The 18,693-nt window shown below is 47.3% G+C and overlaps 2 protein-coding genes and 1 pseudogene across 2 annotated transcripts; 1 reads left to right on the top strand and 2 right to left on the bottom strand.

Moving 5' to 3' along the window:
- Positions 1–6,433: 6,433 nt before the first annotated feature.
- On the bottom strand, positions 6,434–12,110 carry LOC120688171 (asparagine--tRNA ligase, chloroplastic/mitochondrial-like). Its single transcript, XM_039970347.1, has 15 exons — positions 11,678–12,110; positions 11,028–11,096; positions 10,777–10,881; positions 10,342–10,449; positions 9,683–9,820; positions 8,990–9,067; positions 8,781–8,858; positions 8,618–8,686; positions 8,437–8,511; positions 8,206–8,289; positions 7,996–8,082; positions 7,494–7,589; positions 7,336–7,410; positions 7,091–7,217; positions 6,434–6,945 (listed from the first exon to the last, which is right to left on the bottom strand). The coding sequence occupies exons 1-15, from the start codon at positions 12,032–12,034 to the stop codon at positions 6,830–6,832; spliced, it is 1,662 nt and encodes a 553-aa protein (XP_039826281.1). The 5' UTR covers positions 12,035–12,110; the 3' UTR covers positions 6,434–6,829.
- A 171-nt stretch (positions 12,111–12,281) lies between these two features.
- On the top strand, positions 12,282–15,214 carry LOC120688178 (beta-ureidopropionase-like). Its single transcript, XM_039970360.1, has 6 exons — positions 12,282–12,636; positions 13,394–13,501; positions 13,660–13,848; positions 13,966–14,193; positions 14,285–14,509; positions 14,621–15,214. Exons 1-6 carry the CDS (start codon positions 12,529–12,531, stop codon positions 14,981–14,983), a joined length of 1,221 nt encoding a protein of 406 aa, XP_039826294.1. The 5' UTR covers positions 12,282–12,528; the 3' UTR covers positions 14,984–15,214.
- Positions 15,215–16,448: 1,234 nt separating this feature from the next.
- LOC120696159 lies at positions 16,449–18,458 on the bottom strand (annotated as a pseudogene).
- Positions 18,459–18,693: the final 235 nt, after the last annotated feature.

The raw sequence follows: 18,693 nt of genomic DNA, 5'->3' as shown, positions 1-18,693 counted from the left end.
AAGAAGTCGCGAGCTGGTCGGACTCTTTCATCTTGATTTGATGGTAACCGGAGTAAGCATCAAGAAAGGATAAGAGCTCACATCCCGCAGTAGTATCTACAATCTGATCGATTCGTGGCAAAGGAAAGGGAACCTTCGGACATGCCTTATTTAGACTAGTGTAATCTACGCACATCCTCCAATTTCTACTCTTTTTCTTTACTAATACTGGATTAGCGAGCCACTCGGGATGGAATACCTCTTTGATGAACCCGGCCGCCAGAAGTTTCTGCAACTCCTCGCCGATCGCCCGGCGCTTGAGCTCGTCGAAGCGTCGCAGGCGTTGCTTCACCGGCTTGGAGTTGGGTCGGACATCAAGAGAGTGCTCGGCGACCTCCCTCGGTATGCCAGGCATGTCCGAGGGGCTCCACGCAAAGATATCAGCGTTGGCGCGGAGGAAATCGACGAGCACCACTTCCTATTTGTCGTTGAGGGTGGCGCTGATCTGCAACGCCATGTTGTCGGAGTGGCTCGGGTCGAGGGGCACCTTCTTGATACCCTCGGTGGGTTCGAAGCTCCCGGCATGTCGGTGTGTGGAATCCAAGGCCTCGCTTGCCATTTTGTCGAGGGTGGCTGCGAGGGCCTCGTCTTCCGCTTGAGCTTCCGCGCGCTCAACGCACTCGACGTCGCATTCGTAGGCGTGCTCGAACGAAGAGCCGATGGTGATGACGCCCTTTGGTCCCGGCATTTTGAGCTTGAGGTAGGTGTAGTTGGGGACGGCCATGAACTTGGCGTAGCAAGGACGACCGAGGATGGCATGGTAGGATCCTCGAAACCCCACCACCTCAAAGGTGAGTACCTCCTTGCGGAAGTTGGCTGCCGTGCCGAAGCAGACCGGCAGATCGATCTGGCCGAGGGGTTGGACCCGCTTCCCCGGCGCGACGCCGTGGAATGGCGACTTGCTGGGGCGTAGCTTGTCCAATCCGATCCCCATGAGCTCCAAGGTGGGGGCGTACATGATGTTGAGGCTGCTGCCTCCGTCCATGAGCACCTTGGAGAAGCGAGTGTTGCCGATGATGGGGTCGACAACGAGCGGGTAACGTCCCGGATGCGGGATGTAGTCGGGGTGGTCCTCGCGGCCAAAGGCAATGGTGTCCTTCGACCAGTCGAGGTAGGATGGCGTGGGCTTGGTGACGGAAAAGACTTCGCGGCGCTCACGCTTGCGCTGCCGAGAAGTCATATTCGTCGTCGTTCCTCCAAAGATGAAGAAGGCGTTCTCCACTGGGGGGAACTCGTCATCTCCACCTTTGTCGCCAGCATCCTTCTTCTTGTCCTCATTGCGATGCGCGACGCGGTTGTAGTATTTCTTGAGCATCTCGCACTGCTCGAGAGTATGGTTGACCGGGCCCTTGTGGTAAGGGCACGGTTTCTTAAGCATGTCGTCGAACTGGCCACCACCGCCTCGAGGGGGGCCTCGAGGCCCTTTGCGGTCCGGGGCGGCTGCGAAGGCCTCCTCGTAGTCTTCTGCCTGCCCCGTCCCGCGCTGGTCCGGCGGGACCGGCTTCCTTCCCTTCCTCCCCCGCTTTTGTTTCTTGGCGGGGGCGTTGGGCTTGACGTTGCTGCCCTCCGCGGGCGCATCGTCCTTGCGCTTGCTTGATTTGTCGTCGAAGATGGCACCAACAGCCTCCTCGCCGGCGGCGAAGTTGGTGGCAGCGTCGAACAACTCGTTGGTATTAACGGGTCGGCTTCTCGCGAGCTCATGCACCAGGTTCCTGCACGTCGTACCCTCGAGGAAAGCGTTAATGACCTCGACGTGGGTGACGCTGGGGAGCTCGGTGCACTGCTTGGAGAAGCGCCGCACGTAGTCACGCAGGGATTCGCGGGGCTTCTGGCGACACCCTTTGAGGTCCCAGGAGTTCCCAGGGCGCACGTACGTGCCCTGGAAATTGCCTACGAAGACATGGACCAAGTCGGCCCAGCTGTAGATCTGATCCGCAGGCAAGTGCTCGAGCCACGTTCGTGTGGCGTCAGCAAGATGAAGGGGGAGGTTGCGGATGATGACCGCGTCTTCCGTCGCGCCGCCTAGCTGGCACGCTACGCGGTAGTCGTTGAGCCAGACTGCAGGATCAGTCTCGCCCGAGTATTTGACGAGGGTGTTGGGTTGTCGGAAGCGCGGGGGAAAAGGCACGGTCCGGATCTCCCGACTGAACACCCGGGTGCCCGGAGGCTCCAGTGACTCACCCCTGTCGTGCTCAGGGTCGAAGCGTCCACCCCGTCGAGGGGTGTACCTTCTGCCGTTGATGACGTTGCGGGCGTCGCCGTCGCCAGCGTGCCCGCGAGTGTCGCGGATTCGCTCCCTTACGGGAACTCTTCCGATGCGCTCGTGTACCGGGGGTGCCCTCGCACCGGGTGCTACGGCTGTCTTGCCCTTCCCTGCTGGGGGTGTGTGCACAGAAACCTCACGGTCCTGGTGCGCAGTCCCAGCGCACTGCTCCGGGGCCTTCGAGCGCATGCGAGACGCAGAACTCTCGGCCTGCTGCACGGCAGCTTGCTCGATGAGTTCCTGTGCCTCGCGGCGCAGGTTGCGGCCCGAAGGTGTCGATGGCTCAGGCATAGCTTGAAGTAGATAAGCCGCAGCGACGAGTTTCTCGCCGGCCGTTTGCAGTTCCGGAGATTTGTCGACGTTGTCGTCAGCCAGGATGCGCTCCCGGGCCACACGTCCCGCCGTCCGGGCGTGCGCACCAGGCACGGTTCGCTGCTGCTCGAGTGCGGTGCGTAGCTCCTGGGTTTGCCGACGCTGCTCGTCGAGCTTGGCTTGAAGCTCGTTGAGCTGCGCCAGCTGGGCTTGACGCGCCGCTGAACTTGACGAGGAAGGGGCTGCGGGCGGGACCACCGGTTGCTTTGCCCGTACGTCCGCCCCGCCGTCCTCGTCGTTGGCTGGAGTATTGTCGTCTTACTCGTTCGCGAGGTCCGCCATGAAGCATTCCCTGGAAGGATCGAAATCCCCCTCGCTGGAGTCTTCGGAGCAGGTGAGGCAGTAGGCCGTCGCCAGCTGGAACGCGCGGAGAGTCGGGGTCGCGGACCCCGGAGTAGTCCTCGGCCTCCTCGGCCGTGAAGTTGTTCATGAAGAAGTCGACGTCGTCGGCGATCGAGCTCGCCGTCTCGGGGTAGGGTTCGTCAGGGGACGACGCGCTGAGGCTGCGGATCGGCAGAAGATGATGACCCGGCGTATCCTCATGCTCGATGAGGTCAGCGACGGTTGACAAGGCGCGGGTGGCGGCGTTGCGCATCCCGAAGGGGAAAGAAGACACCGAAGTCGGGTCCCCCCTGGGAGGCACTAGTGCTGCCGCAGGCGATGGTGCCGGCGCTGATGACGCCGAGGCACGCGATGATGAGACGGTTGCCCCACTGGCCGCGATGTTGAGTTGCGACACGCCAGCCTCGACCCACGTGGGGGAGCTGTGGCGGGCCGCACGACGCCGCTCTGTGCGTGCTTGTCGTGAACGCTGACCCGAGCGCCTGTTGCGTCGGGCTGGCGGAGTCGGAGCGATGAGGTTGCGTTCGGAGGAGAGGAGCTGCATGAGGTAACCGTTGCCGGTTGCTCTGAACTCAAGACTCCCGAACGAGACCGCGCGTCCCGCTGGAAACAGATCCGAAACGCCCATAGGGTATGGGTTGGATCTGCTCGCCACTCCGGGAGATCAAATGGGAGAAAGAGAGAAAATGTCACGCAGTCCCCCCTACCTGGCGCGCCAACTGTCGGTGTCCCGACCCGGGGGCCTGGATCCCAACTAGTAAATGCTGCATGTTTCCTCGTCCCAGATGATGGTGCAAGAGGCAATCACAATAACGCACAGTTTATCCTGGTTCCGGCCGTGGGGCCGTACGTCCAGCAGAGGGGGTGTGCGAGGGCACTGTATTATCTTGCACCCGGGGTGCTTGCAGTAGGGGATACAAGCGGGGCGAGAGTGGGAGGAAAGCTCCCAAGTCTCTGCTAGAAGTGGAGTTAGTTGAGATGAGTACTCAATCGTGCTGAAAGTTCTGAAAGGGGAAGTTCAGGGAGCCTGCTTCCACCCTTTGATTGGAGAGATCCGTCCTCTCCTTTTATAGTTGTAAGGAGAGGCGGTGTACATGAGTGTAGGGGCGCGGAAGTCGTCGTTCTCCCTTGAATCGCGGGGTACAGTGGTCGAACACTGTAGAAAGTGTACTGTGGGAAGGCGGCGCGTGTCGCTGTCGTCCTGGATTTTCGTCCTTGGTCCCGTGGAGATGGCGGCGGCCGTCCTGTAGTGTACCAGTGGTGGTAATGGCGTGGGACGGTCCCGGACCCCCTGGCCGGAGTGCGGGTGTGCACACTAGAAGGTCCGGGGGCGCGTGGAAGTCCCGGACCCCACAAGAGGGAGGCCCGGGGTCCCGCCCGTGCATGCGGAGTGCCCCTCTCGGAAGGGCACGTGACATCGCCAGACCCCTTCCCCAGGGGGAGGTGTGTTCGGATGGTTGATGTCGGCGTGACAGTAACGGGGGCGGCGCCAACTTGCCTCGTGCCGCATTGAATGCTCCATAGTGCTGCTACAGCGGCTGGGGTGGCAGAGCGGTGACCGGGGTCAGTGGACGGGACGCCGGTCACATCCACTGCGGGAGTGGCAGTCTGACGCCGCCCGTCCTTTGAGCCGTGGCAGAGTAGCTGGCCTTTAATGCCTTCGTACGGCGGTCGGTTGGGCGGCGGGGCCATTTGTCTCTTGTGCCGAGAGATGGCCTCGAGCGAGGCGGAGATTGGCCACCCGCTCGAGGGCAGGTCCGTTGTCCTCGAGCGAGGTGGAGATTGGCCACCCGCTCGAGGGCAGGTCCGCTGTCCTCGAGCGAGGCGGAGATTGGCCACCCGCTCGAGGGCAGGTCCGCTGCCCTCGAGCGAGGCGGAAATGCGATTGCGCGGTCGAGGGTCCCGAGGGGAGCCCTCGAGCGAGGCGGAGACGAGTGACCCGCCTGAGGGTAGATCCGCTACCCTCGAGCGGGGCGGAGTTTGTTCGGTGGGCCTGAGAGGGGCCCTCGAGCGAGGCGGAGATTGGCCACCTGCCCGAGGGGGATGTGGCTGGGCCACATGCTGGACTTCTTTGAGTCCCTTCCTTTCCTCTGAGGGAGAAATAGGCCGTGGGCCTTCGTGGGCCCAGTTGCCTTAACATATGTTTGTGTTTTTGAAAGTGGTTTTAGTACCTCAATTAGGGTGTCCCTAATTGTGGCACCCGACACCTCCTCTCAAGCCGCATGGAGCAGAAGGAAAGGGGAAGGGGGCGCCATGGCTCGAGATCCAGATGGGAGGGAGGGAGAAGACCGTGTGCAGTGGAAAAAGGAGAGGAGGAGCGCGGAGGATAAGGTCGCGTGGGCCCCGCGCACGTAGATGGAAAAAAAATCGACCGCTGGAGGTGGTATGTTACGGTCACCCGCAGATTCAGCATTGCGGCACGGAGCGCGGCAGCGCCGCAACGCGGGGTATGGTTGGTTGCTGTCGTTTGAATTTCGAACCTTTTCAAATCACCTTCACAGTTGACTTGGGGCTCCGGTGTGGACCACACCGCCCAAAAGAGTTAGTTACCGCAGGCATCAAAATATCACGTACAAATTACACTGCTCGTCTTTTATACCAGTTTCGAAGGACTTTTATTTTTATTAGTTTAAGCTAATTTTTGGAATAGTGGTGAAAATGTAAATTTTCTAAGTGAACAGTCTCTTTTGGTCCTGAATCTATAGTTCCTTCCTCTTTTTAGTTTTATGTTAGACATATCATCAAGTATAATAAAAATGTTGTGTTCTTGCCTTTACATTTCAATTGTGATTTTACCCTCATTTTTTTTTAACTTTGCAATTTTGTCTTTACTATTCACAAGTCAACGCGATTTTTCCCCTTGTCAACAGTCAAACACAGGGGCAAATTCGCGTTGAATAGAGGCAAAATCAAATTGTGGTAAGGGCAAAATCACAAAGTTAAGAAAAGCAAAAGTATAATCACAAATTGCATTGCAAAGTAGGGGCAGAAAACCGATTTCTCAATAAAAATAGCATGTATGTACTTGGCTTTGTGCGCAAGCAGCAGGCTCGGTAATTGTTTTCCAATTAAGTTACAGCAGATATTTGTGCACACGTTTATAAAGATGGTGACGATGACTAGCACCCTCTCTTTCTTATATGCCGCTAGTACGCATTCAAGATCAGCATGGTAGTACGAGGAAGAGAGAAGGCACATGGGACGAGTAAATAGACGTCAAAAACTAAAGCAAAAGATATAACTGAGCTCGCAAATTACTTAAATTATCCGATCAGATAAACGTGTAGTGCAGCAATTTAGGCTAATTGTTAGCAGTATATCGAAATGGTTCCAGGGAAGGACCAGTTCATGCAGAAGCACCATCTAACACCAGACCAGTATATCGAAATGGCATCCACACAGATTGTTCTCCTTCCATGCATCCAGACAAGTACCATCTAATAGCCAAGTCTTATAAAATTCCTCCACAAATTCTTTGGTCCAAAGGGGGCCTCAAGCAGCAGGACCTGACGCTACAATTTGCCTGCATGGGCGATAAGCCAAGCCACTGGACTAACAAAATCGCCCTTGACAAAATAATTGGTGTTCAGATTACAAAATAATAATAAAAATCCTACACCGATCACTATCACGATGAAATATATGTCATTTACACCAAACAATGAAATATGCCACGGTATAGCTTTGCTTCAGCATAGCAATGTGTCAGTTCAACTCTGTACAATGCATAGTAATGGGCAATGTGGGTGTGTTTTCCTTGAACTCCCAGGCAAGAATTTCGTAAAGTATATATTTGCAAACACCTTCACGTCGCTAAAACTCAGCAGAGCCAGGAACTCGGGGAAACGGGATGGCATCTCTGATGTTGTCAATTCCAGTTGCAAACTGTACAAGCCGTTCAAATCCAAGACCAAAACCAGCATGGGGAACTGCATCAGAGAAAAGAACAAGTTTGTCATGGCACGCCACAGGAACAAAAGTTTCTACTGTTCATGATAATTATTAAAAAACAGAGAAAATCACATTATACAGCTTTATCCTCCAATATTAGCAATCATGGTTAAGGTATTTAACCTGATCCATATCGCCGTAGATCCAAATACCACCAGTAGCTCTCCTTGTTCAGATTTTGCTCATCCAACCGGGCTTCGAGGTGATCAAGGCGCTCTTCCCTCTGGCTTCCACCAATAAGTTCACCAACCTGACATTGAATAGAAGCAAAGTTTGTTTGCAATAGCTAAAAGATGTTGTTCCATTTTATGTCATTGATTCATATGGCTAAGAAGTTTATGTATGTTGTGTTGATTGTATGTGCCTACCCGAGGAACCAACAAATCCATTGCAGCAACTGTCTTCCCATCATCATTTTGCCGCATATAGAAAGCCTTGATTTCCTACAAAAGTTGAAAAGAGAGATCTTAATGTACGCCAGTTTGTTTCAAGACCAGTTAAACACTGAAAAATGCACAATGCAAACCTTTGGGTAATCTCTAATTATAACTGGGCGGCCACCAAAAGCAACTTCTGTGATGTATCTCTCATGCTCACTTTGAAGATCTAACCCCCATTCCACCTGTTGATTTATTGTACAAAAAAAAGGTCAGATATTTTTTCCATATAGTTACCACTTCAAATTTTGCCTTTCTCCATTGCTAGCTCAGGAAAAGAACATTGGCGTGTGGGGTTCAGTAGTAGAAAACCCAGGGATGATTTCATATACATATCAAAACAACCAGCATTTATTCTCAGTCAACAGTCAACACAAACACTGAAAAGTCATCCAACACTGAACAGTGAATACATATATAAACATTTCAAGCATGCAGACATTTTTTACTTTTACTAAAGTATGTACTTGAATCTCCATTATGATTGTAAGTAAAAGTTAAATTGCAAGTAAGCGCATCAGATAAGTTTTCCTGTGACAAAAATGAGAAAGTTATTCATAGAAAGCTGTCAGGTACTCAGGTGTGCATTACCGGGAACTCAAATTTCTTCTTGGACCCAAGAAGTAGCTCAACAGCATCAGTGTATGACAAGTGAACGAATTTCTTCTCTACTACATCCTAGGTCAAGCAGAAGAGATTTCACTATGTCAGAATCCTCTTAATCAAAATGTGCCGTCAAGTCCCAAGCTACATTGCTGCCATGGAATGATAAATAAAGAAAACTATAAATTGAAGGTATACATTTAATCGATCTATTATGCCTTTCTCAACCCATGTATTGAAGAAATCCATATCTTCTTTGCAGTTCTCTAGAATATACTTTACCTGCATGAAACAACAATAATTAGGTGAGTCTAAACCCCTGCTTGAAATTTCCCTGATTTAATACATAAAAACCATTGATAAAACTACACTGCAGAATGGCTAGCAGTATACTTGAGCATCGACCAAAAATCAATAGAAGGCACCTACTACATACTGGAGATATGCAGTTGCACAAGCCATGTCATCATTCAGATCCGCAAAGGCAAGCTCAGGTTCAATCATCTTCACTCAGAACAACGAAACAGTAGAAGAAGCTGTGAATCAGTGTCTACTGTCTATGTAGGATTCTGAGGGGGAAAAAAGAAACAGGTGCAAGAATTTCAAATACCCAAAACTCAGCCAGATGTCTTGCCGTGTTTGAATTTTCAGCCCTAAATGTTGGACCAAATGTGTAAATCTGGAACAAAAAATGAATGTGAGGAAATAATAAATTGATTAAAGCTATCAAACAGAGTGTTAGTTGTTCGAAATGAATATGGCAAAATAATTACATCAGACAGAGCCGAAGCATATGTTTCGCCATTAAGCTGTCCAGACACTGTCAGAAATGCTGGTTTGCAGAAGAAATCCTAACATAAGTAACATAGGAAACAGTCACGTTACTTGAACAGTTTTAAGAAACCAAATAACATTAAATATAGGGCAGCAATTCATATAACCAGAGTGAGTCAGGTAACATGCTAAGAAGGGGAAAGGCTACCTGTGACCAATCAACCCTTCCATCCTTGGTAGCAGGAATATCTTTGAGTAAGGAACCACCTTCAGCGCTGTTTGAAAGCTATATTATAGAAGTGGACAGAAATATTAAACACATTCAAACCAGAATGGAATAAGCAAACCAAGGAACAAGGAGCCAAAATGGAGAGATACATATCATTCTAATGAAAAGTTTTGTGAAAGGATAATAGATGCCACTAGTAATAATGAATTTTGTTAAATATATGCATGACAATACATATGGACTAATGATAGGATGATTCTGATACCACTCTTACAGTATAACTTCAACGATTGCATTTGCACTCACCAAATAATGTGTGCGACCTGAATCCTGATCTAACAGTAAACCTGCTGCGGATGTTTCTATGACTTCCATACACCAAATATTTGATAGGCACAGACTTAAGGAAGTTCTATAAGCCACATAGGTCCGACAATATCAAAAAAAAATGCAACACGTGTACTCTAAAATTGATGACAGCTGGATAAGGCAGCTCGTTAGGCTGTATAGTTTCTGATTCAGAGCAAAGCTCCATTGAAATATTTGGGTAAACATAGAAACGGGACATAAATTCAGTTTCACATAAATGAGCATAATATTTTCTATACAGCAATCAAATTCTCGAGTGCATCAATTAGTCTATCTAAAGAAACATATTGAAGAAAAACTAACCAAAGTAGTCACATAAAACTGCTCCCCAGCTCCTTCACAATCCGAGGCAGTAATAATAGGGCTCGATACCCAAACAAATCCATTGTCTTGGAAGAATTTATGAGTTGCATATGCCAGAGCGTTTCTCACTCTTGTCACCTAAATAAGCACCCGCAGATACAGTAAGCAATCAACAGGAGTGTATAATTACAGGGCAAATGATTTTTATGGTCAAGAGTAATATTTTTCGCATATCAATTTTTTTAAGAGCGGTTTATGTAGCTAGATCATCAGAGTAGACTACTCATAACCCATTAATTTGAAATTCAATGTCCAAGTGGCCCTTATTTGCAATAAACTAAGTGACCCCTCTATAACCATATCATTGCCAAATCTACAAATTTGCATAGGCAACCATATTTACAGATTGTATACTAACTTGTAAGTTACCCTGGGGAACTAATCATACAAATAGATAAAGGATGACACAGAATAAAGTGCTTTTCAGTTTCTGGTCGAGTAACCTAAGGAAAGAAGATGTATCATTTCCAATGTCATGGTCAAAAAACATATGCACCTTTATACCAAGAGGAACTAAAAAGAATATCAAATTGGCTACTTTCAAGTTCAGAATGCCAGAAAAGGGAAGAAAAAGAAACGAGCAGTGAGTAATAACATACTGCACCAAAAGTGTTTGTCCGAGGACGGAGATGGGCTACAGTTCTAAGAAATTCTCTTGATGCCCGTTTCTTCTGTATAGGAAAAGATGTGGGGTCACTTTTCCCAATCTGCAAGAAGAAAGGTTAAAAAAAATTAGAACACAAGAAAAGAAATAAAAGGCACAAAGAATATTGTTGTCAGATCTGCAAGTTATTGGTCTAACCGTCTAAGCGTGCTTAACTTAGTTAACTATGACCAATTAGACTAAGTGTAGTAAAAGAAAGTACCATAGCTTGTATATTACACAAAATGAGACATTAACTCACTATGCAATAAGTATTCCTTGTATTTTTTATGTGCAAAAACAGAAAGAAACTTATTGACATCTTACAAGCTAGTTATTACAGACATAAGAATTCATGAACTAAAAACAGTTATAAAGAATGAAAAATTACCACAGTGATCTTTGAAACCTTCAACTCCACTTTTTGCTTACCGCCTTGGCTGCTTGCAACAACTCCCTCAACTAGTACAGATGCTCCGGTAGTCACAGAGTCTATCTGACAGCCATCATTGGAATAATGAACAATAAAATGTATTTTAGCCTTATGTCAAAATTGTCAATCAACTGCAAGGAATGCAATGTAAGACAAGTTCAATTAAGTAAACAAATCGCAACCTTCAATAAATGGGGAAAACATAGTACCTGGTCATAGCCTTCTGTATCAGGAGTCAATACACATTGCATATTGGACAAGCAAGAGCCATCATTGACCTAAACGTTGAAATTTCAGAAAGCATTAGACTCTCAAAGGAAAAATAATACTAATAACAATAATAATAATAATAATACCCATTCCTCCAAATAACCAATCCCCATAAATATTCTACGCATGCACATAAGACAAGAGCTACTTGAGTCCATAATATCGCAAAAATCTCTATGACATGCATAAGATTTATGGTTCCACTGGCCCATGATCATAGTGTTACGATCTGGTAGCTACAGTCCTCAACTATTTCCATGCAAGCGAGCAACCCTAGATTTCACTCTGAGTATTTAGGCCAATATCAAAACAATTGATAACCAACCCATTGCTGAAATATTAAGTCATAGTGACCAACAGTTCACATTAACCAGAATGGGCAGCAATGCCAGTAACGCACAAAAGGGAAAGCACCTTTTCCACCCTTCCAGAGTCCTAAATCACCAAGTTGATACAACTGATAATCATATGCACCAGCATTTCGGCAAAAGTAAAATCTGCTAACGGCACGCGCGCATTACCCCTGCGCCATTCCTTCCAACTGATGGGGGCCACAGCAAAAACGGGGTTGCAAATGTCTCACTCTCACCTCAACGAAGGTGACGGTCCTCTGGGCGCGGCAGGTGCGCACCCACCCGCGCACGGCGAGCTCCTTGCCCACCCACGCGGCGCCCTCGTCCTCCCCTCCCTTCACATCCGCCACCCGCAGCCGCTTCCTGAACTCTCCCACGGCCTCCCCCGCCGGCCCGGTCGCCGCGGCCGCAGCGGCAGCGGGGGCGTGAGCGGAGGCCTGCGCCGCGGCGCAGAAGCTCTGCCGCCGCCCCGAGGCGGCGGCGAGCGGCGGCGTACGCGGGAGCGGGAACGAGAGTGCGGCGAGCGGGGAGGTCTTAACCTGGAGCCTGCGCGGGGCCAGGCGGAGGAGCCGGGCGGCCGCGGCAGCCGCCATCGGCAGCTAGGCGGCGGCGGTCGGCGGGGTTGCCTGTAAGCTATCGCCTGTCACGGCGGGCCTATCTGCTTCCTCCACCTTGACTAGGAGCCGTCCGTTTAGGATCGAGGGGTGAACGCGCCTTTTGAGGCCGATTACGTATTCCTATGATTCCGTCTTCACCTCTTGTTTACGTATAATAGCTGGCACGCCTTTTTGTTACGGTTGCTGACCATCGCAGGATCAGGCAGACGTTATCACGCACGTCATCAGTTTAGGTAGCTATTCTAAAGTCTAATTTTAATGAAAACCAATCCAAATCACATGGGGATGGGGTGGTGGATTGGTTGATTGATCATCCAACGATGAAGCAAAGCAAGAAGCCAATCAAGATCATCACATGCGTTTTGTCATTTCGTCTCACTAGTTGAAGAGTCCTGCTCGCTTCTCTCTCCCTCGAGTCAGTCCAATCCGGAGGAGTTGGGTGGGAGAGTGGCCATCCGCGAGAGGAGAAGATGGCGAGCAGCAACGGCAAGCCGGCGCAGGCGGAGGAGGGGTCGATCGGCGGGTACGAGTCCCTGCACAGGCTCCTGGAGGCCAACCTCTCCCCCGAGCTCTTCCAGGTACCCTTTATCACTCCACCCGGGCGGGGGCGGCCAGATTCGTCCCGCCGTGTCGTCGTCCGTGCCCGTTTCTTGGTTCTTGGATTGGATGCCGTATTCAGATTCAGTTGCGTCCTTGTGCGCTGGCAAGCTCCTAGATAACCAAATTACGGCCCGGAAAGAGTGATCGAACTACTGTTAATCGAGAAAATCGGGTGAACGAGTCTTGGTGCTCTGATTGGCCTATGATTAAGGTTTTGTGCGACAACTAGTCACTTTCTCCATGGATAATAATGTACTACTGAATTGATTATTTGTGATGTGGGCCTAAAACATGCTTCTTTACTTGTCCTAGCTTTCACCCGTTTGTCAATTGAAATTGCGTGCCTTTGTTTTAACGAGTGTTTTTTTAGGTCGTTTTAACAAGTGTTCGTAGCCAGAGCATCAGAGGTAGCGGTTAGTAGTTAACAAGATCCGTGGGTGTGAAATTTACGTACAGTCTGACTTCACAATTGTACATACATCGAACTGTACAAGGTTTGGCATGCGGGCGGATTTTTCTAGTGGTGAAAAATCCCACGAATCATGACAGAGTACTGTTTATATTCAAAGCCTTTCTCCTTCGGGCCTAGAGTAAACAAAGAGCTCCCTATTCTAATACGTCTGTATCCACGCCAGCGAATAGTTCCCAGTTGAGACATCTCACTGAGACATAAGGATATCTAGATTGCATTTATGTTCACTTTGTTGATTTTTGTCAATCTTTTCGTGCTAACAGGAAGCAAGCCGGTTGCTGTTGGGGCTGAATTGTGCACGACCTCTTGAGGTTATCGCACTGCCTGAAGCCACAATGACTCTTGCAGAAACACATAATTTTGATGTGCAGGTTATCTCTAAATTGTCATTTTTATTAGCAGTGATCCTTTCTTAATTTATTGTGGCGTTGCCAGATGTAGCATCTTTATTCTCTACGTCAGGTGCTAGCATATAGAAATTAAATTATATTGGGTGGCAGATTTAAACTGTAATCTACTTGTTCTGTAGGCCTTCCGTTTTAGTGCAGATAAAGAGTTTCTTAGGCAACCACGAGTTGTTCGAGTTGGTCTAATTCAGAACTCAATTGCTGTTCCCACTACTTGTCATTTTGCTGAGCAAAAGAAGGCTATCATGGATAAAATTGGACCCATCGTTGATGCAGCTGGTGCTTCTGGTGTCAATATTTTGTGCTTACAAGTGAGTACTTTGTACAATTTCTTTGGAACATTTGAAATTATATGGTATACAATTCAAGATGCTGTGTTATATCCCCAAAGGAAGAATGTTTCTAATGATATGCACCCCAAAATTCAGGAAGCCTGGACAATGCCTTTTGCATTCTGCACACGTGAGAAAAGGTGGTGTGAGTTTGCTGAACCGGTTGATGGAGAATCTACTCAGTTCCTTCAAGAACTTGCACAAAAGTATAACATGGTAATTGTGAACCCAATCCTCGAAAGGGATGTAAACCATGGGGAGACTATTTGGAATACTGCTGTCATAATTGGAAATAATGGCAACATAATTGGCATTCATCGAAAGGTATGCACATCACTTTATTTTTCTTTTTTTTTAATCTGCATTTTGTACTCCTCCCTTCTGGCAGAAAGCTTTAAATAAACACATTATCTAGAATCATATCCCAAGAGTTGGTGATTTCAATGAGAGTACATACTACATGGAGGGTAACACTGGGCATCCAGTGTTTGAAACAACTTATGGCAAAATAGGAGTCAACATTTGTTATGGAAGACATCATCCACTTAATTGGCTTGCATTTGGCCTCAACGGAGCTGAAATAGTGTTCAACCCATCTGCAACTGTTGGTGAACTCAGCGAACCAATGTGGCCTATTGAGGTTGGAGAATTTTCTTGTGCTCTTTTCTTCATTATAACGCACATTTTTGGTAAATGCATTTGGAAACTTTGGAGTGCATAATTATCTTTTATAACTTTTGTTCTACTTCAGGCAAGGAATGCCGCAATTGCAAACAGCTACTTCGTTGGATCAGTTAACCGGGTTGGCACAGAAGTGTTCCCAAATCCTTTCACATCTGGTGATGGGAAACCTCAGCATGCAGACTTCGGCCATTTCTATGGATCTAGCCATTTTTCAGCACCGGACGCTTCTTGCACCCCATCACTATCACGCTACCGAGATGGCTTGGCCATTTCTGATATGGATCTCAATCTATGCCGCCAGATCAAAGACAAGTGGGCCTTCCGCATGACTGCTCGTTACGATATGTATGCTTCCTTGCTATCAGAGTACTTGAAACCAGATTTTAAACCTCAAGTCATTGTCGATCCCTTGACTAACAAGAGGGCATAAAACAGAGGTTACCTGGGTTTAAAAGGAGGTCATTTGTGCTGGGACTTCAACAGCACGTGTTTACAGTTTAGCAGAATAATCTCTTTGAAGCTGCAGATGGAAGGAAGTTTCTGTTTTCCTTTCCTTCTTCACATCTTGTAAAAAAGCATTTGGTGTACATTCGCTGAAGTTTGTCCAACTTGACTTTACTCAATATTGGAAACATGAATGTCTGCATTGTTTGCATTGCCATTTGCAAGGGGTTGCTCTGTAAAGAAATTCAATAAACTTTTAAACCACCTAAACTAACTAAGAAACTCCACCAAACATAATGTCGGACTAATCTATACTATCTACTAAAGTGCCAAGAATGGGTGCAATCTCATGAGCCTTGGCCCCACGTGGGGGCCCGCATATTGTTCATGCGGGTCCCACATACTATTCACGTGGGACCCACGTGGGGCCCACGTACTATTCAGGCGGGACCCACGTGGGGCCCACATATTATTCAGGCGGGACCCACGTACTATTCATGCGGGACCCACGTGGGACCCATGTACTATTCAGGTGGGCCCCACGTCGGGCCCACTATCTACTAAAGTGCCAAGAATGGGTGCAATCTCATGAGCCTTGGCCCCACGTGGGGGCCCGCATATTGTTCATGCGGGTCCCACATACTATTCACGTGGGACCCACGTGGGGCCCACGTACTATTCAGGCGGGACCCACGTGGGGCCCACATATTATTCAGGCGGGACCCACGTACTATTCAGGCGGGACCCACGTGGGACCCATGTACTATTCAGGTGGGCCCCACGTCGGGCCCACGATTCTATTAAGTTAGTCTCTTTATCTTCAAAAAAAAATTCCTTCCATTATTTGACAATACAAATATATTTAACTACTTCCTACATAAAAAATAATAACTAAATTTTGTATACTACATCTATATGTGGTAGTTGTACTACTTCTTGGGTTTTGATTTCCCTCCGTAAATCCACAAAATATAATTAAACTGTTCATTCATTTCTAATCTTACTTTTTTTCCCTACTAAAGTAATTAAACTATACCTACTGACACAAAAAACGAATTCCTAAGCAAAAATTACATGTACCTCTATACTACAATGCTTGAGATTGGCGCGCTCTCAGACACAAAAAAAAACTATGCTGCTTTACTGTAATTTTTCGATCTAACTCAATACATCGATACGATGTTGCTTCGAACATAGTAACGAATAATATCTTTCTATTAATATTTTAGGTCCACGTTTTTTATACAGGGGCGCGAAGCGCACCAACCTGACTAGTTGTTCATAAGACTGACTGGTGCAGAATGCTTTGCATTCTTTTACATGAAGACGAGGGTTTTTTTTTGGGCGGGGGGAGGGGGGGGGGGGGGCTGCATCTGCATGAAGATGAGCATTTAGCAAATCTACTGCATACTAAAAATAAAGAGATTGGGTACAGAGTCTACAATAAATATTATACACAATTCAGTTTCCTAGTCCTTTTTGTCAGAAATTAACCCTAAAACTATCAGTAAATATTATCAACTAGTTTGTTGTTATTTTAATGCTTCTTCCTCCTTCCATTTCACCAATCTCTTCAGGAAGTCCATCACCTGCAATTGGAATAGCACAGAGTCAAGTATAAGAATGCGGACTAATTTTTTTTTTCTGAAAACAATTGCAACATGTAGCAGTTCGATATATAAAAACAATCCAATTGTGTAACTTGATGTGCAGCAAATGGTAAAATAGTGAATTTACCTCAGACGGATCCACAAGAGAATAAGCTGCGTGAGATTCCTTTGGTACAGATGACACCAAAATTCCGAAACCCCGTTTATCTTCTCGTAGAACCTGCAGATTTAAACCATCAAGTGAATTATGTAGATGAAAGAAAGACAAAGGTTGTTCTGTATCAAAACCATATTATGCACCTTAAATGCATCCTCATCGGTACGGTCATCTCCAATGTAGATAGGGAGCACATTGTCAGAATCAGCTAGCCCTAGGGTGTCCAACAAGAACTCCACAGCCTTTACCTTGTTCCAGTCTATCACCGGACGAACTTCTAAAACCTGCATTGCAGCAACCAGATTCATCCGTTGATCACCTTTCAAGAGACGCTATACTAGTGTTTTCATTTACAGCTTATACCTTTCGTCCATGACTCAGTCGGAGGCGAGGATAGGCTAGATATCGTCTGTGCACCGTGCAACGATTGGCCAATCCTGAAAGTCAAATGAAAGCAGCAGCACCGTCAGCAAGTGGTTCTTTTTCGTCAAAACAATTTTTGAGAAAACTGAGAGCCCACCTTCTCGTTGACATTGCGGTAGTGTACGGACACGCAGAACTTGTTGTTTTCAACTTTTGCACCATCGATTCCCCTGATCTTCTCAATGAGCAATCTAAAAACCTGCATCACATGGAGCTGCATTGAATATATTGATCGCATCATATGGAACTGTAAACCATTCAAATTTTATACCTCATCGATCATTGGTATGAATTCAGTAGCAGCCTGGAAGATCTTCACCTCCTTGTCCTACAAAAGATAGTAAGAAGAAAATCCTCCAAACTGAATAAACATCCATTGTTCTCTGCACTAAGCATAGTGAACACTAACAAAATTCTATCTCATTGGCTCAATTGGTAAAGGCTTGTGCTCACCTGCTTCGCACTGGAGTTACTGCAGCTTCTATTATCAGTGACAGAACCACTTTTCCTGGTTGGACCGATGATATCCATTCCATGGCTACCAGCATAGTACAGCTCGGTTAATTTAACAAAATCAAACACCTAAATAGATTCAAAAGAGTTAAGTTAATGCCCAGAACGAGATACTTAGAAGTAAACTAGAATCCATTGGAAAGGGCAATCAACAATTTGTTCACCTTATCACAAGACCTTCCACTGATAATCGCCGTGGGAAGATGCAATGCAGCATTCCTCACCACCTCGCGCATCTGTGTATATGATATTTTACAGATGTTTCACTCAGCAAAACTCGGCAAAGAGAAGGGAACTCTTTCAGAGATTGATATTACAACGATATTACCTGATCAGACATGATGGCATTGTCTGGCTCATCGACAATAGGTGAGAGGGTTCCATCATAGTCCAAGAACAACACTGTCTTCTTGCCTTTGCCATAGGCAACAATTTTTCCAAATGCGTTCAGGGCTGAAGGATACTTCTTCTGCAGATGACAAAGAATTGAAAAATAGCACCAGCTCCTACAATATAAAAACTACTGCAACAAGTTCAGAGAGAAGGTAAAAACTCACAGTCCAAGCTCGGTAGACCGGATCAAAAGCACTGGGATTACCGATGTTCCCACGAGCAGTAGGCGAGGATATCTTCATGTCATTCAACCAGCCATTAGCATGTAGTGACATCGTTTTTGGAGGAAAATCCGGTTCTTTCATCTCCTCTGCTAATGAAGGATCTTCATTTGCACGGGTGCTTCCATTAGCATAGGAACCCATGCTGATTTTTCTCTACCAAACTGCCAAATAGTTGAAGACCTTGTTCTTGTTCACAGAACGTTAGTCAGAGTGTCCCCTCTACAAATAAACACATGTCTTCAGTGCCTTCTTGTCATTGCAGCCCATTTCCAATGAAATCAAAGCACCAGAGAAATCAGATACATCTGCTTCCTGTTTAGACAAATGCAAAAGTTAAAGGAAACGACGTTCGTATACGTACTTCAAGAAGCTCTGA

This window comes from Panicum virgatum, chromosome 2K (assembly GCF_016808335.1).
Source record: "Panicum virgatum strain AP13 chromosome 2K, P.virgatum_v5, whole genome shotgun sequence".
Lineage (NCBI taxonomy): Eukaryota > Viridiplantae > Streptophyta > Magnoliopsida > Poales > Poaceae > Panicum > Panicum virgatum.
Note: the sequence above shows the minus strand (reverse complement) of the source record. Positions and strands in the feature narration are given on the sequence as shown.

Bases quoted from the DNA above. Each gene is read 5' to 3' on its own strand.
- LOC120688178 (XM_039970360.1), top strand. From the start codon at position 12,529: ATGGCGAGCAGCAACGGCAAGCCGGCGCAGGCGGAGGAGGGGTCGATC. The intron at 14,194-14,284 runs GTATGCACATCA...CACATTATCTAG, and splicing joins TAATTGGCATTCATCGAAAG to AATCATATCCCAAGAGTTGG. The intron at 14,510-14,620 runs GTTGGAGAATTT...GTTCTACTTCAG, and splicing joins AACCAATGTGGCCTATTGAG to GCAAGGAATGCCGCAATTGC.
- LOC120688171 (XM_039970347.1), bottom strand. From the start codon at position 12,034: ATGGCGGCTGCCGCGGCCGCCCGGCTCCTCCGCCTGGCCCCGCGCAGG. The intron at 10,450-10,776 runs GTAATTTTTCAT...TTCTTCTTGCAG, and splicing joins AGGTTTCAAAGATCACTGTG to ATTGGGAAAAGTGACCCCAC. The intron at 8,512-8,617 runs GTATTTGAAATT...TTCTGAGTGAAG, and splicing joins GACATCTGGCTGAGTTTTGG to ATGATTGAACCTGAGCTTGC.